Source organism: Vanessa atalanta, chromosome 2, assembly GCF_905147765.1.
Source record: "Vanessa atalanta chromosome 2, ilVanAtal1.2, whole genome shotgun sequence".
NCBI lineage: Eukaryota > Metazoa > Arthropoda > Insecta > Lepidoptera > Nymphalidae > Vanessa > Vanessa atalanta.
In genome coordinates, this window is record NC_061872.1 from 7,637,056 (window position 1) to 7,656,738 (window position 19,683).

General features: G+C 30.9%; 1 protein-coding gene across 1 annotated transcript in view; it reads right to left on the minus strand.

The window, feature by feature from the left end:
• Positions 1-16,554, minus strand: part of LOC125073751 (ATP-binding cassette sub-family C member 4-like) — a 29,527-nt gene extending 12,973 nt beyond the window's left edge. The window contains exons 1-8 of the mRNA XM_047684778.1: positions 16,247-16,554; positions 11,483-11,614; positions 9,832-10,036; positions 9,169-9,394; positions 8,087-8,184; positions 6,618-6,815; positions 3,077-3,203; positions 1,460-1,612 (exon numbers count right to left, since the gene is read on the minus strand). Coding sequence (XP_047540734.1) covers positions 1,460-1,612; positions 3,077-3,203; positions 6,618-6,815; positions 8,087-8,184; positions 9,169-9,394; positions 9,832-10,036; positions 11,483-11,614; positions 16,247-16,467 — 1,360 coding nt within the window. The 5' untranslated portion in view covers positions 16,468-16,554. The remainder of the gene's footprint in view (positions 1-1,459; positions 1,613-3,076; positions 3,204-6,617; positions 6,816-8,086; positions 8,185-9,168; positions 9,395-9,831; positions 10,037-11,482; positions 11,615-16,246) is intronic.
• Between the last annotated feature and the right edge of the window lie 3,129 nt (positions 16,555-19,683).

Sequence of the window (19,683 nt, forward strand, 5' to 3'; positions counted from 1 at the left end):
GCTGGTATTGCATAAAAACTGTTGTGTTGTGAAACGATTCACTTTTTCACAAATTAATTCACTTTCATTTCTAGTTTTTTTTTTATGGCATTGGTTGGCGGACGAGCATATGAGCCACCTGATGGTAAGTGGTCACCACCGCCCATAGACAAAGGCGCTGTAAGAAATATTAACCATTGCTTACACCACCTATGCGCCACCAACCCTGGGAACCAAGTTGTTATGTCCCTTGTGCCTGTGATTACACTGGCACACTCACCCTTCTAACCGAAACACAACAATACAGAGTACTGTTATTTGGTGGTAGAATATCTGATGAGTGGGTAGTACCTACCCAGACGGGCTTGCACAAAGCCCTACCAAAAGGTAATCACCAATAAAAATAAATAAAAGTAATTTTAAAAGTACTGCTATGTAGCAGTACTTGTAAAGAGTCTGAGTATGTATTTAGAACTAACTATTAGACAACCTAGGAGGCTATACACATCCGGCTTGCGATGATTAAAACACGCGCCAACATAAATATTTAAAACTTATGTATAGCCGTTATATTAAATAAATGGTGTCTGAATGTAATGAATTGTTTTATTTAAGTAAAATACAAATGTCAAAAAAATATTTTCCAACTTTTTACTAGAATACATCACAGCACACGGCACAGCAAATAAATTTGAACCCAGCTCCGTCAAACAAGTATTGAACTGAATTTGCACACCATTTTTTGTTGGTTACAATACGGTATACTAATTTAATTCTTTTTCGTACATTGATTGAATAAAAATTTGTTCTTTTAATTCAATAGTATTTTTAAATAACTTACGTTATTATTTATTTTTATTATGATCAGTAGTTCCTTCGTTAATTTATGTTATGTAATATTATATACAAGACATGTTTTCCTAAAAAATAAGTTGATATAATGTTATATTTTTGACTGTGTACGAATTAGGAACAACTTATTTTTTTTGTTTTTCTAGGTAGGCATATGGCTCCACTCAATTTTATGGTAAGTGGTAGTGGAGTCCAAGCGCGAAGGCGGGCAGACCAGTCTGGAAGAATTAACTGCACTAGCCGCCCTTACCGTGCCGGCCCGCAAGATGCCTATTCACGCCTCATTTGAAGGATCCCAGGTTATAATAAGTTCCGTAGTGAAATAATTTATTCAAAATATTAATGCGTAGAAATTTAATGAATAGTCCTTTTAGTGGTGTCGTCAGCTTACTATTATATTTACCAGTACCATACAGTCAAGTTAAAATATTTGTTAAAAATATATTACAAAATTTTATTTTCCTACTCCAATTATATGTAATAGAATGAACCTTTCGAAGAGACATGGTTCAGTAACATTAAAAATATGTATAAAATAAAACCAATTTTGCCTTCACACAGTATTTAAAAATTAATAAATTTGAATTAGTTTCCAGTTGAACAATACAATACATTTTTCTATGCTTACCATTTACACCATTGCTAGGGGTATTATCCGTGTTGTTGTTGTAAGAGAGTGGTTGTATGGGAGAATTCTTCGACTCCTTCATGCTGCCCATGACGTTGCGGAATAACTTCGACTCTGGCGCCGCCATTAACGCCGTCAAGTCTGGTCTGTCCTCTGCAAGTTATAAACATTGCCATTAATGTAGAAACAAATAAACGTCTCGCATCGCCTGCGGCGTCTTTTGACATTTTTATTATGAGTAATGTTTACTATGCATTTTTAAACTAAGCTAAATCTTATTGTAAGGTATATTGTTATATTTCGAATTAGTTGATTTATACCTAAATGATCGGCCATAGCGTTTTAATAGCAGATTAGCCAACGAAGCAGAAGCAGTTTACCAAAACACAATTGTAAGAGTAGTATAAAGTTTACCAAAACCAGGACAAGTAACTGGTAGTGTAAAAATTAGTAGCTTTCGATAAAAATATTAAAAACCAATAACGTTAATTGTTCCGACTTGGGATTATTGTATTCCTGTTTTTTTTTTACATAACCTTGCAGTTTATTGGAATACTAAGCTATACGTATTATGTAGATAGTGTGATTCTGGAGCTATCTTGGCAAATGAAATGCGCTTGTCGCCAACGACCCGTTGTCTTTTAACAATGTCAAATATTAAATAACTTGAATTATGTAATAGCTTATCTTAGACAAGAGAATGAAATTAAAAAATATAGTTTATTTTGTGATGGAATTTATTATAGAATTTGCATATTTATAAAATGTATATATTTGGATAAAATGATTTTTTTAATTGTATGTATGTTATAAGTATATTATTGTATAAGCCTGTGTTATTTTGAAACGAATGATTTACCCAACACGAATTAGGTTTTTAGAATTTTGTTTAATACAAAAATGAAGTGAATTTTATTACTTGTAAAAAGTGTGCGATTTTAATTTATAAAATAAAAAAATGGTTTACCATTTGATTAAAAATAAACCATTTTTGTTACCCGGGCCAAGAAATTGCCGATACACAGACAAAGTCGCTGGCGACGAGATAATTTTGACATAAAGTTATTACTAACATTTAATTTTACGTAAAAGCAAAATCGATAAGTATTTGAAATCTATAATGTAAAGTATAATGCGAATAAGAAAATAAGTCATAATTAACATTAATTAAATAAATTTCAGTTTTTCTATACTGAAAAGGTGTTTCAGAATGTAAAGTAGTTTTGAAATTTAAATTTAAATTTAACAGTGGCGAATGAGTCACCTGGCAGTAAGTACTAACACCGTCAATAGACCTTGGCAAATGGTTTTAGAATATAAAGTAAGAGTTTAAAAAATTATCTTGTAAACGCTGGTATAAGCAATAAATATATTGTATTAATTTTTTTGCACACTGATCAAATTGATCACCTAAAATTCCGTATACATTGACTCGTTTAAATGCTATTCCTTATAGCAACAGCCATTTGATCTAAGATATTGTGTTGAAATAAATGAACACAATGTAGTGATGTACAGATGTAGAATGGGGAGTACCCAGATGAGCTGATGCGAACCATAATAACAATAAAAATATTTTAAGGTATTCGGCTTAGCTTCCGTACGACTTTTTCTTACCAAGAACTAAGAACTCCTGTACTCTTCGTAAGGACACGAAGAGCTCGGCGGTGAAGGACAGCACTAAGGGCAGAATGAATGTAATGTTCAACTGCGCTGCGCTTATGAACTGCTGCAACGGGTAAATCTGCAAAATTGATTTTTTTGTTCTAGTAACTCATTAAGTATTCGAAACTCGCCTCATATTGCCACTCAAAACGTTTGCATGATTTCACTTTTATACGGAACAGATATTTAAAAATGGCCCTTATTGTGATAAAGCGAAGGCTTCAATTTGAAGGTCTTAATATTAAGTCACTGTAGGGTTTGATCGTTTCGTTTAAATAATTAAATTTATTGATTGAATTTCTATTAATACGTTGAATGGAAAATTCAATTAATATTCGTTATGACATGTCTCTGTAAAAATCATATAATTTAACGCTATGTTAGATGACAGCCCATAAATATCCCATGCTGTAGATATTGTATCTTGCCTTCGCCCCCCACTGTTAAGGAGAAAGTTTTGAGATTACCACACAGCTTTAGAACGGGTTTACATGTGACAGAATTTCACCTGAAACATACATGCATACATGTTTTCAAACGATGTTTTCCTGCACCATCGATCAAAGAGACGATGATTTGAATCTACAATCTTCGTTTAAGATCCATGTGTTTCCTATACTTGTCCATTTAATTATTTAACAAAATAAAATAGCTACTTTAACGGTCATAATCGTTATAAAAACACGTTGCTTTATATTTTTTAAGTATAATACTGATATTAAATAAATGTTTAGATTGTAGCGTATTTGCCGGGATCAACTACATTGTTTAAATAACAATATACGACGAGTCGTAATCTGCTATTTCTTCAGTAATAAGTCTTTGTTAAATAAATAAGCGATAAAATTCACTAAACCACAAAAGTCGCTTTGCTGCGATCATTATGTGTTCTGTGATTTATCGTAATAAGTATCGTATGTGTGTGTTATCATTATGCAATTCGCCCTTGTTCGTTGATCACGTTTATCACGATTAAAACTTATATCTTATTTTTATAGTATATTTAATCAATTATTAGTATTAGTTGTAGAATATATTAAAGTCCGGGACACACCTGATGCGCATTTTACTGTCAATCGATAATATAATGAAAATTTAATCACAATGTTATATTTTCATTAACATAATTGTTATTTAAGAAGAAGAATGAAACTTTTCTGAAAATATTTAATTTTGAATACATAATGAAAGTAATTGGAATATCTTAGGCGTGCTACCCGGGAGGCTGAGAAAGTTTGAAACAAATAAAGTACAACATAAACTTTCCTACGAAAATATTTCTATAATTTCATTTCGTACCGATTTGGAGAAATCGCTTTTATCAGGATGGTGATTAACAATCGCTCCATTCGCAGACGTAATCAAAATGTGTTCAAAGTAATATAAAATTATGAAAAACAAAAAATTTGCTTGTCATGCGGCCTGACTCTTACTCATCTGCGTTGATCGTCTAGCATAGACAAACATGCTCTCCGCTTTACTTCGCCAGACGGGCGCTGGCCTTCCAAATACACAATTGTATGGGCCTTTAATAGTTCTAATTGTTCATAAGAGCGTATTATTTAAAGATTCAAGACGTAAGTGATAGAAAAGTTAGCATTACTGGCAACTTGCAGTGATTATTTTGATCAATATTTAAACACACTTGTATAAATTCTATTCATGCCATTATTAATTCTCCAATCTAAGCATTGCGACTAGATAATGTTCAGCTATTCTGTTTGGACATACTTAAAACTCACCGCGGAACACGAAAGCGAAATGTCAGAAAGTGTTATGATTGTCGATAATAATTATGACACAGGATACACGCATCCAAATTGCGTAAAGATCGATTCACTCACGAAGGTGCGTCCTTCCACGTTAAATTTTATCGGCGTAAATTTATACGTGCGAGTGACGAAAGCGCTTTCGTTAGTGTGTGTGAGTTGACTAAGAGTAAATATAGAAAAAAAAAGCAAATTAGATTATGTTTGTTAAGATAAAGACCACTATGACCACTGACTAGATATAAATGACTGTAAGTTGATGTAAACATTTCACGAGTGAGTTACGAAGTAAGTTCTTACAGAAAAGCACAGTCGGTCGAATGATATGTGTAAGAACTGTATCAATATCAAATCAAACGATCCATCCAAGGGTGGCTCGTCCGTCTATCTATTTTATATAAAAAAGACCATTATTTTCCTATAATCTAATATAAGGTATTTATAGTTACACGAAAAAAATATACCTAATATTAAATATTGTAAATTAATAAGTGAATGTTGTATGGATGTTAGTAGTTTTATATAGTATATGGAAGTTGTATAGAGTATATTGACGTGTGTGCTGTCTCAAAATACGTTCAAGATAACATAATTTATGAAAGTATTTTATTTACGATAAGAATAATTGGAACGCAAATGCAAATTAAATACGAAATGATTTATTAACACCTTGTTCAATTTCACGTAATAAGATTATTCAATACACATACATATGTTAAGAGAAACAAATGTCTTGAATTGTTAATTTTTAACCTTAACCACCTTTAAAACAGAAATGTATTGTACATTTCAAGTAATAATATAAAGTTAATCGATGATACTTTAATTGTCATTTGAATGGTGATTTTCTAAAAAGATTTTATAATGAGTCTGTAGATGGCTATTTTGAAATTTTGCAAGTACGTTCCTTGTTACAAAGTTTTGTTGACAAATTACTAACCAATCGAGTTATTCTTTACAAACAATAACCTTGATATAGTTTGTCGACTGATAACCGATCTCATTGAAGAAAACATTATACTAGACATCATAAAAGTCAAGTTGATTTACAACTTTTATAGCTCAAGATATCTCATAACTCTATTAAAACATAACCGCTGATGAAGTGTGTACGTTACGTTCATTGAACATGTTTATTATTCGTTAAAATTCTGTTATTATTAGCTATCTAAATCTATGTTTTGCATAATATAAAACGATTCACTGTCGGTATTATTATTTATTTATAGGTGGAGTGCTAAGTGAGGAACCTGATGGTAAGTGATCTTCACTTATCATCCATCCTTTCGGTATTGGCGTTGTAAAAATATTTGCCATAATGTTCATTACATATGCACCAACAACCCTAGGAACTAAGAAGCTATGTCCCTTAAGTCTGTAATTGACTTGATTATTCGCCTTTCAAACTGGAACACAACAATTCTAAACATCGCTTTTTACGATAAGAATGTGTAATGAGTGAGGGAGTTAAACTAAACTAAAATAAACGTCGAAGGAAATGTGTATCGTCTTGAGGGAAAATATTATAATGATGTCCTTAATATTATGTTTAACCTTACAGATAAGACAATGTCACGATATTTTTACCCGTTCGTAATTATCTTGATAAAAATCACCAATTAAAAATAATCTTTAAATTCGTTTGTATTCCCTGCCTTACATGTTAGTACAGTGATTTTGATGAAGACTTATTTCAAAATAAAGTGTACAATATTAATACTTACAACGTTAGCGGAGAGTACGTTTCCAAATAATATATAAGTCAGAATAGTGATGAACGTTGCGCCTCTCTCAGTGAAAATCATGAAGCCGAGAAAGATAGTCCTGTAGATTGTTGCTATTTCAACCTCCTTAAGTTCCTCTTTACGTTTTTGTCCAACAACTTTTTGAAATGGTATTTCCCATGCGTACATTTTTATAACCTGAAAATTGTATTAAATAAATCAGTAGTCCGTCAATGCCCAAATGTTGCAAAAGTTTCCTCCTCTAAAGAGACAGCTTGGATCTTATTTTAACACACAATATGTTTTAAGAGTAGTTAATACACATTTGGAAGAATATCGACCAAAACTTGCATCAACCCGTATTTTCCTTGGTTGCAAAAATTTATAAATTTTAATGACATGAAAACCTCACAAAGTGCTCCAACTCAGTTCACCTTTCAAGTTTCCCATAATATATTTAAGGATATTATCCGTATAATGTGCATTTGCACGACGTTTTTCGCAACCCATTATACACCACACGTCCAATATTAAATGGCCGCAGTGTCGTTTGCGCAGACATTTGTCATGTTTATAAAGGTCCCGTTTAATCCCTTGGGTAGCTTTTTATTTTCCGGGACAAATAATCTTTTTTATCCATAACACAATCATAATAAAATTTTACCCAGTAATTTAGTCGTGATTAGGTAATAGTATTTTTTAAATCTTTAGTAATATATTGACTCAGTTCTGCTACAGTTATACATCATATTTACTGAGTATGCATAAATTATTTTATTTGTCTTAACACTGAGTATATCAATTTGTTAACTGAATCTTATGAAATAAGACATATAATCTTTATTGTTAAACTTAAAGACGGAGTTATCTGTTATCTTTATTGATTAATATCACTTGTCTCTTTCTTGGTTGTTAATTAAGTAAATACAAAATTATCCTTTTAACTAAGAGTAGTTTGTTTCCTTACTTAATAACTAATACGTATTTACTATACTTACTATAATTATATTTATATTGTAAGCGAAATGTATTTTAAAATACTTATGAGTTTTTAATTTGTCGAAGTGCAAAAGTTTGGACGGTAATATAGTTACCCGAAATATTTATTAACAGTAATATAATTACGATACAAACTCAGAAATATCAAAAGTTAAAATACAATCATTTCTATAAAAAATCATACTATTTGATTTTCTAAGGTGACCCAAATGAATTATTAACAAAATGTAATATACTTATTAAATAGTATTATACGATTACAGAATGTTTAAATAATGTTATAATAAATTATTAGACGTTTTATCTATGTATATACGTGGTATCTTTTCTATATTTTGGAGAAATATTATTTTTATGAGCCTGAATGTTTTTATTTCCAGACAGTATCACGATCTACTTCTTTATTTAAAGTTAATTAGTTATAAATTATATTTCATTATTCACTTATTTTTTTAACATAAATTTCTTACCTGTATACCGTTAATAACTTCACTCATAACTTGAATACGTTTGTCCGTCTTTTCGGCATTGCGGAATCTTACTTTTCCGAGTAATTGACCGATAACACCTGGAAAAAATACGTAACAAATATATGACTTGTTTCGTTGATCGTAAGTTAAACTATAGTAATCAACTGATAATTATCGAAATTAAACTTCTTTGAGCGCGACGTTCATTAAACTTGAAATAAGCGTAAAATTTTCAACATTCTATAATGTTTGAGTCGTAAAATCTTTTAACGCAAAAATGAAAAAAAAGAAGAACAACTATATGTATATAGTTACAAGGTTTCTCTCAATCTTAATTGCACTTAATACCTTTATTATACAAACAAACTAAGCACTGCTTTTCTTTAATAATGTAATTTTATATCATGATAAGAAACGTAGAAACTCGATCCACGGTGATACACTATTTTGATCCTTGTATACTCTAAATGTTATAATTATTACGGTCAATATATACATCATTTTTCTACATTTCATGATCGGGTTCTGTGATGAGTTTCACTTACTATTGTAATCCCTTTATCTCGTTCCATAACATAAATTCCTTCTTGAAAATTTAACTCGGAAACGTAATGTCACAATATTTATATTGATATATTTATGATTTACGTTTAATTCACAGTTTTTTTGTCATTGAAGTTTAATTACGTGATACTAAGATACAGAAAAACAGATCGCTATATGACAAATTATCGGAGAAAGCAGGAATTGGATCTATGCCGGCAAAAACTTGCTTCTCGACCTATTTTCAATAATAATTAGTAGACTAAAGATGGACATGGACCTACTAAATAAAAACTTTCTTAAGCCCAACTCTCATTCCTTTTTATTATAATGCAAATATGTACTTAAAATTAAAAAAATATCTTTGCCACGTCAAATAATATTCTATAAAAAAATATACTTCTAAATTAGAAAATCGAATTGTAAAAACTGGCTTTATTTCTTAGTATTTAAAGAGTGTTAGAAGTTCGATTGCAATTATTCAATATCGGAAAGCGAATGTATAATGAAAGATAAGTCATTTTATATGTGTAGTGTACCTTGAATAGGTAAGGCGATGACTATCAACGCAGTCAGGCCAATGATTGCGGCGTATCCAGCCTGAGCGTATCCCAAGTAGAATACAGCGGCAAGCTGTAGCGGAATTATCCATACGTAGTGCATGAAAAGGAACGCTAGGTCGAACCTTTGGAGGTCATTCGAGAGCAGATTGACTACTTTCCCAGCCGTTGTCTCACCGAGCGATCCGTTATTCATTCGCATAATCTAAAATATATACATTTAGTTTTATTTTTTGGTGCGAAGCAAATTAGTTTATCAGATAAGCACGTAATGTCAATGATAAATACGTAATAACGTTTTAAGCGCTTAAATAATATTTTCGTTTAATATGAATAATATGTAATAAGAGCTATATTGTGATTTTATGATAAAAAAAAAATGTTACGAATGTTTAATAGATATAATATCAACGAACGTTTATTTCTAATCAATCAGATTATTGGTTTAATTTTGTGTGGCTGTATAATCGTTACTTGTGTCCTATAATTGCAAAATCAAAATTAACTCACAATGTGGTGTTAAAATTAAAAAAAAAAATTAAAACAATATTGTGCAAGATCCTTTTAAAGATAAAATTGGATTCCATTTAATTTCGAATTTCGAACTTTATATCCCGATTTATATAATTTACATTAACTTACCTTTCTGAACATAACAGTACTGGTGGCGACTCTCAGTTTCATACCAAATTGCTGGCAGTAAAAATTACCATGATGATTGAAGAAGGCCGACAATAAATTCGCCAATATCAAACCAGCTGCGTAGTACGAAGCGACTTCACGAGTCATTTCAGAATTGACTGACCAATGTTCCAATAAGCTACCAAACAGTAACGGTGCCCCTGTCCTGTTTATATAAATTTGGTTTAAATTATATGAAATTAATTATTTAATTAAATAAAAATAGCTCATATAAATATTGGACAACATCACATTCATTACTCTAATCCTAATGTAAGCAGCTAAAACACTTGTGGTACGGAAAATCAAAAGTAACGACGGTACCACAAGCACCCAGACCCAAAACAACATAGAAAACTAATGAACTTTTTCTACATCGACTCGGGAATCGAACGCGGGAACTCGGAGTGGCGTACGCATGAAAACCGGTGTACACATTATTCGACCACGGAAGTCGTCTAAATATTTTTAATGTAAGTAGTAATAATATATTTAAATATAAATTTGGGCACGATGTTGTATACACAAAACATCCCGTTTCACGCAATTTTAAACAAAAATTATTGGTATCGTAAAGGAATGCAAAATCGAAATGAGTCAACACTTAACGGCGTCGGATTAAATTAGCTTGAAATGAATGTCATTAATTGTATTCAAAAGCACATGCAGCCACAGATCATACATAAATTTGTATTTAACAAAAAACATTTTAATTAGGAGTCTCTTTTTGTGTGTGTGGTGCATCTCATAACCTGACCCGACCGTAGATAGAACACGGATGGCATAGATGTAACATTGCCAAATGATTAACCCCGAGTTGCTACTGAATATTTCTCGATAAAATGCTTGCCAAAAAAGTACAAAAATAGCCTTAATTGGATTTTGGATCTATAAAGTACAATGATGAGGCAATGCATTATATACGAATTTTCGCTTAAGACCTCAAATGTTAATAATTTAAATACTTATCAGTACTACAGAATGTTACGCGTATAATTTTTTTAAATTTTTCATTCGTGTAATGTTTGGTAACGAAATAAAAACGGTTCCCGTCCTACAAAAATGTAAAGCGAGGTTGTTTTGAAACAAGCGCGGTTTGGTGAGGCTTTGTAACGACACAGGGCGTATGTCATTAATTTTTGACGACATGTTGTTGCTGACGACGTAATGAATATTTATTCTGATGTCGATTGCTGACACGACTAGGGAGGGAATCTAGTCTTCGGTTATATTGAACGTATGAGAGTATTGCAAATATTTTTAATGGCTTTACTAAAACTTAAGTTAACGAAGTTTTTAGGAATGTATATTTTTTCTTCGTACTAAAAATACAAATGTATAACTTTTTCGATATAAGTATGTTTTGAATCTTAGGTATTCCCTTTACCTAAGATTCAATTTAGTGATATTTTCATCCGTGGTAGGGATTTGTGCAAACCATCATGCCGTTAAAATTGAATTGTTTAAATTTATTAAGTTAAGATTCCATCTAGCCTAAATGAACCACCTCGGCTTTTAAAAAAAATTATATGTATATATTTTTTTTTTTTAAAATGGTGACTGTGATTCTTCAGAGTCAAGGTATAAATGTCTGCAATTTAATGTTTCTTACCTCAATGAAATGCATATAAATTGCATAATTCCGCCAGGTATAAACGACCATATAAAAGTTTTAAATATAACTTTTGCAAACGATGCCTGTCTCCCTGCGGCCTTTGCCATCGCTTCCTCATGTAGCCAATTTCTGTAAAAAAAAAAAACATATTAAATATCTGTATATTATTTTTTAATTTTACACGTAGGATATTTGAAATTGTAAATCCGCAAACTAACATACGAAAATTTCATATTGAAAGAAAATGCTTCGTGTCGTTTGTAGTATATCTGGAACTCTAACTTCATTTAAGTTTTAGAGGCTTATGATTCTTTTAAGGAACATAATTATTAGGAATTTCATTATGAAGAAATGACTGTTTTATTCTGTAAGTACTATAAACTTTTTTAGAGGTCGAGAGCTTCAAATTAGAAATTAAAAACATAAAAAGGTTTTTACTTGATAAACCTTTGTGCCTGCTTGTCTAGGTAGGTACCACAAACTCACTTATCAGATTTTCTACAGAAGAACTGCAATACTTTGCATTATTGTCTTTTTTTTTGAAAGGTGAGTGAACCAGCGTAACGACAGGCACAATGCCCACATACCTTGGGAATTAAAAAGCTATGTCCCATTTTAGTTCCCAAATATTGTAGCGGTTTACACCTAATCGAAAATGGTCACCGACGCCCATAGACAATTGCGCTCTAAGAAATATCAACCATTCCTTACATCGCCAATTCGCTACCAACCTTGGGAACTAAGATGTTATCTCCATAGTGCCTCTAGTTACACTGGCTTACTCTTTTTTCAAACCGGAACACTAAAATACTGAGTACTGTTGACCCTGACGGGATTGCACACAGCCCTTCAGCCAAATCAAGTGTTAGGTATTTTAATTGTATTTTTTTAAGTAAACTTTAATTCGTAATAAGTAAATAATCTATCCAATAGTTATTAATTATAATAAGTAACAATAAATATTTGATACAAAAATTTAGTAATTTAGAATATGTTTTCTTAAGTATAATGACGTCGCCTTAAATTGTGCATTGGCAGTAAAATATAATTCTTTAACCTAGCTTGACTACTTGATTTATGCCATTCCAAACAAATTTTGCTGTGAAACAAATAAAAATACATGTTAATTAAATTAAGAACCTGTTTTAATTTGCATTTTAAATCATGAGTTGTTTTAAATTTTACATAATTAGTTAAATTAAAATTTATACGAATAATAACTATTTTATTTAATGCTTGACTGGATACGATTTTTTTATTATAATATAATATGCAAGCAAATAATCGAAGACGTTTTACCAATTAGTTAATACTACAACTGTCACCGAAATACTCTGCATCTTCTGCTTAAAAGATTTTCCAGTATGGTAACACATAAAAACTCTTCTCATTTAATAATACAGATTAAAAAGTATAGCGATATGTTTACGTAATTGGTATTACATCTGCTTAAAAAAATCACTCATGAAAAATACAAACATATTTGGATATGTTACATATAAACTGACAAGATTAAAGGATTAAAATATAGTTTAATTATTTAGCGTAAAACAATTATTATTCTTAAATTGAATTCAATACCAGCAGAACAGGACTTCTTACACTACTATTGTCAAACGATGCAAAAATAACATTTGTTGCTTACATACTGCGAGCCGTGATGGCCCAGTGGTTAGAACGCGTGCATTTTAACCGATGATTTCGGGTTCAAACTAGGCAGGCACCACTGAATTTTCATGTGCTTAATTTGTGTTTATAATTCATCTTGTGCTCGGCGGTGAAGGAAAACATCGTGAGGAAACCTGCATGTGTCTAATTTCAGCGAAATTCTGCCACATGTGTATTCCACCAACCCGCATTGGAGCAGCGTGGTGGAATATGCTCCAAACCTTCTCCTCAAGGGAGAGGAGGCCTTAGCCCAGCAGTGGGAAATTTACAGGCTGCTAATGTATGTAATAAAATGTATACTGTGAAATATGATTTTACTAAACGATTCGGTTAATATATAATTTGGCACTAGCTCAGTGTAAAATAAAAGTATCTATAAGTCCTGCTAAGCAGTACGTACAATGAAACAGAAGACTGAGTATTCTTTCTATAACTTAATCTCAACTGACACATACACACATCTACTCACACATATGCACACTTACGCACCTATATATAAATACAAAAATTACATTTCACTATTTTAGTTACTTAAACATATTTTACTACGTGTGAATCTTAATTATAATATTTCTTGTAATTATTTAGGCGACATTTCCGGTGTATATGATTATTTCTTCTTTCTGGGAGAGGATTAACATAGGTTATTGTATTAGCCTAGCTAGGATAGCTAGTACCTGATCTATATTTTGATTGACTATTTTTTTATGCACTGAGACCTATACTGTCTTGACATTCAAACAAAAAAATTCTTCAACTTTATAATATTAACAATATCACAACGGAAACAATATTGCATTTATATTATAATCGCATATTATGCTTATGAATCAGATACAAATAAAAAATAATTGCATAAGTAATAAGAATGAATGCAAGAATCATACAAACGCGTTATCTGTGTCATCATTATTATTTTCATCATCAAGATAAGTTTTTACTTATTCATTTATTTTCGTAGTAAGGTGATTGTATCGATAGAAGAAAATAATGTTGCAGTCGACCGCCTGATGAAAACAATCATTGGGTATTATTTTGATGGAGGGTCGATTCACCACAAATAAAATCGAATGGTTAAGTCGGTTGATTGTCTATTATGACGACAAAACACTTTATTTTTCACCAGTATCACTACGTATTTTAGTAATTTTATTCAGCTTAAGGGCTGCTCTGTAAATGTTTTTCCATGTATTAATACTCCGTCTTGACCAATGTCGTTGTGAAGGTAAATCGATTGGATTGTTTGATGTAACAAGTCGTAGTTAATCGGTATGTAATTTGTATACGTATCGATTAAGTGCGACTTGGTACACCAGCTATTTAATGAGGCCAATCGACCACGTGCAGAACCTCTAGGCACTGCCTCTGTATGTATATCGACCGTCATGTCACCGGTTGAAGGGTATAGAACTCGGATAGTATAAAACCCTCTCCATGATGTTATACATATGTTCATAATTATTAATGCTATTCGGGGAAACGGAAAATAAGTCTATTATAACACATGATGGATAGAAAAAATTCAAATATATTCCACCTATCCAAAAATTAACATATCTGTGGACGAATTAAACCTTCTTCTTAAGAGGATAGGAGGCCTTTGTCCCAACAGTGAGTCATTGAAAAGCGACTACATCTACTTTAACTGTGATTAAAGTAAATAAAATTATTATATTTTTTTACTTTACTATAAATTATTTTGAATTAATGAGTTATTTAAAATCAAAACAAATTACAATATTACCATTTAGTTAATTCATAATAACTATCAATTATGTTTTAAAGGGAAAAATAAATTTACATAATATTCAATATTCAATTTACATATTTTGTCTTAATAAGTAAAACTAACATTATTTAAAAAAATAAATTATCATAATCAATATTAAGAACAAAACGATTTTGAATAAATAAAGTATTTGCCTTCTTAATAATTTAAAAAAAAAAAGCAATTACCACGCAACCTTGTCGTCGTATTTTTATGTAATTAATTTTAGATTGTATATATTATATTAGATAGCGTTTGCACTATCCCGATTTATTATATTTATCTCATGATAAAATTTGTCTCTAATAGATTACTTAAAGCAAAAAGGCCTCATTTTTACAGACTAATTTTTTTATTTAGCTTTTTTGGTGCAACAATTTTCTTTTTTTTTCATTCTTCTGTTTAGTGACTCTTAATGATGTACATTTAGTATAAAGATTAAGGTACCTTTTCCATTTGATGTTAGACACATTTTTTATTTTAGGTACATTTTAAGATTTCATTTTTGTAACCAGACTGGTCGTATGATAATAAAATGAAAATCAATATACGTGTATATATTATTCCAATAGTGTGTGTTAGGGCTGTAAGTTCTGCTGAGTCGAACCGACAAGAAATTAGTAACTACCATTTTTCGCAATTGAAATACATAAGTTATTAAGTTGTTCCGTTTCACTATGTTACTTACCTATGATATGTTATTTACCTATGATATGTTATTTACCTATGATTATAATCATAACTAAGATAATAATTAATATATGTACTGTGTGTAATTAATTGATGTAAGAACCACATGTCGGTTAAATAAATAAATGAAATAAAGTTAACACGTAATTTATCGAATTACGATTTCAGCGCGTTCTCAAAAAGCAAAGTTCATAAAAGTTACATGTCAGTTATTTAACTATACAAATAATCTGTTAAACGCACATGTAACATACATAGTAGGCCGTCTTCGTAGCGAAGTTATTAATTCGAAAGTATTTTTTATACATTGTGTTTGGATTTAGATATTTCAGAACTTATAGTTTCATTCATGTATCATTTATTCGTGATAACGCAAAAATACGTTATATGTTTCAAATTAATTAATTAATACATCGCTTGACCTTTTTAAGAAACGTATAGATTTTCATGAGTATTTCTATCAAAAAATAAGTCAGGGCTTAATTGGATTTGACCTATCTGAGTTTACAGTTCACAGGCTCTATCGACTGATAAAAAATATAACTATAATAATTATACTATTTAAATGCCCAAAAAAATGAAGACAAATTTTATTCGTATTATATTAAAATTTAAATGAAAATATTTTATATTACCTTTCCAAAACATCACCAGCATTTTTCGAATTATATACAGTTTTTGTTGGAATTAAATCTTCGTCTTCCAGATCACGACGATTTCCATAATAGAATAAGGGAAACGTCCACAGAAAAAATAATCGAGAAATTAAACTAGGGGGATTTTTCTTCTTTGGTTTCTTGGTGTCCTCTGTTTGTTTCTCATTTTTATTACTTGAATCATTTTTAATCGTCACCATTTTTTATTTATTTATTTATTTACATTAAGGTATTTTATTATCACGGTTACTGTCTATCGCAAGCGGAATGGAGTTGCGCGCGCGTCGTTCGACATTTCCAGACTGTATGAGGAATAGTTTTATTTTTCCGAGGCGGTTCGCTCCACTTTAATGGCACAGTAATCTTTATTAAGCGATATCTAATCCATACAACATGACTGTGGAAGATTTTATCGAGAAAATGTGCTGATATAATTATTTTAAGAATTTATAATTAAAAAATATTTGAGACAATTTATTTTAGTTAAGCAGACGAGGGAATTGTCAATCAATCAAACCAACGGTTATGGGAAGATCGCATGGTCGTTGATGAATACACTCTTGTACTGAGATCACGCAGTTACATCTTGTAATATACAGGATATTACAATACAAAGTACTAATTTTTAATATATGTGCTGTTTTATTCTTGTGGCAGGGTTTAACGGTTATATCTCTTCCCATAGTTCGGTTTTGTTTTCGAGCTATTATATTTCCAGTACGTAGGCGTAGACGTAGTATTAATCTTTTCTAAAATTTGGATTTACATTTCTTTAATACGTCTGTCTAATTTTATTAATATGCAACATCATAACCTAACTTTTAGAATAATGACTATACCAGTTTTCATGGGACTATGATGTTGAGACATCGTCTTCCTTCACCTTGTGTTTTTGTGTCTTTTGTTCTTCGTGTTATTCTGGTTTCCTTGACCTTAAATTATACCATATGCCTCAAATTTGTCAGTGTTCAATATTGCAACTAAATACAAGAAAAATATAATCAAATAATTATAAAGCAATTTTGTATATATAGCACATGGATATAAATGACATTAACATTTCAAAATAAAAAATTAAAAAAGCAACAAATATTTTAAAATGATGCAATGTTATAACATTTTTAATTACATTACAGTTTTGTCTAAATCTATTGTTTATTATTTCTATTTCGAATCAGTTTTTTGAACGCCCAAATTATTTTATCTGACGCGCATTATTCTGAATCTACTAGATAATTTTGTAATCAATACGCGGCACAGCGGTAGATTATATTGATTAGAACTGGAAATGCTTATAGGAATAGAGCAAACATTTATAAATTCAGCTTTACTATAATTACCTACGATTTTTTTTCTTATTTATTTCATCCTGGTAGAGGTTTGTTACAGTACTTCGCTTTAGGCTTTAGTTGTGAATTTATAAAGCCCGGAGGCTCATAATAAGCAAATTATCTAACGTGATTTTTATTATCATCTGCTATAATCGCGTTCATTCCATGACTCGATTTAAAAAATATAATAGATATTGATTAGTATTCAATCCTTTCTATATTATATATTCTTATTACTTTATTATTTACTATTCATACTTTACGATTTAACTGCTTTTTTTTAATTTTCCTCTGGAAGGTTGTCTGGACAAGTCATTGAAATCAGTCCCAACTTTCTACACTTTTATTTGTGCAAAACAAAATGTTAAAAAAAACAACCACGCAATTTTTTTCCCCTTAAAAGGTAAAGCGTGGCATATTAATAATTATGACAATTTAAGCCACACAGACTAATAGACAGATAAGTAACACCATCAGTAAAGTTAGTGCAACTCCAAATAAATAATTGCCATTAAATTTCTCAGCAGAATAAATCGTATCGCGACCAAACGAAACTACCACCAAATTGATACAATTTGTCTCTGAGAATTATGTCGTGCAAACATTTGACAGAGTCCTAGCTCTATTCTTAGGGAAGTCACCATTTCTTCTTTAAGATTGTCCTAAATGTTTAATATACTTGACATTTATTTCATGAACTCAATACCGTGTATCTTTGTATTCATTTAACGAGCTATCATTAGCATTCATTTAAATTACTAAATTAGTTGTGTTTTTCAGTAATAAATTTAATAAAGTATATGTAAATTTAAAAATTGTTTTCAATTGTGAACCCTACATTAATAAAAAATTGTGATAATTCGAATGCATTTCTTGAATACTAAGGGGACTCAAAAGAGAAATAAAAAAAAGTTTAAAGTCTTAGTGAAAATCGTGAACTAGTGAAAGACTTGAAATATAAATGTTGATTAAGACTAAACTAAAACCAATTGGGTTATTTTGTGACTTCAATAATTATAATATTCATATTAAGCTGAGATGAATTAGTTGCTAGTATGTAGATTTTGAACGATTTTAGAGTGTTTAACCCGGACTGAGCATCAATGAGTTTTCATCGGATTTTTTTATATAATTTGAGGAAACCTGAATTTTTCAGAGGATTTTTTTCCAAATGCATACCATCAACCTCTGTTTGAGGAATTGATTCGTCTTAAACAATTTTCCAAAAGTTAGTATACTTTGCTATAATAAAACAGAGCGGCATTCTACTATATGCCATCGAGAAAACGTGGCATCATTTAAGACAAGACATCAGTGGTTTTCTTCCGTAAGGAGTCTACTGTTGTTGTGCAAATTGATGTTTGCCTAAATTTATGGACTATTGCGTAACTTAGGAACGACCCACCCAATCAAAAATCTTCTGCTATATTGTAGATTTAAAAAAAGAGGAGGCCTCAGAAAAGCAATGGGTAATTTCGAGTCTGTTACTTTATTTTATTTTAAACTATATTAAGAATGATTTCGCAGAATACAAATTCCCTTAAAATATACTTCTAACTGAGCCTTTACACGTATATCTACTTTTCCCAGTGGAGTTACACAACTAAGCCCTCTATGAAGTGACGCTGTCATGGCCAGTAAGTAATGATAATACCAAAAATGAAGTTACTCAAGAAATACTCCTATTAAAGGATTTTTAATTAAGATATGTTATAAAATAGCCTTTAGCTACTTTCCGAGAAATAATTATAGCGTACATTTGTAATTAGAGACTTTGTACGTGACCTAACAAATATTATTAATGCGAAAGTTAGAATTAGCATTAGCAGCCTGTAAATTTTCCCACTGCTGGGCTAAAGGCCTCCTCTCCCTTTGAGGAGAAGGTTTGGAGCATATTCCACCACGCTGCTCTAATGCGGGTTGGCGGAATACACATGTGGCACGATTTCGTTGAAATTAGACACATGCAGGTTTCCTCACGATGTTTTCTTTCACCACCGAGCACGAGATGAATTATAAACACAAATTAAGCACATGAAAATTCAGTGGTGCCTGCCTGGGGTTAAACCCGAAATCATCGGTTAA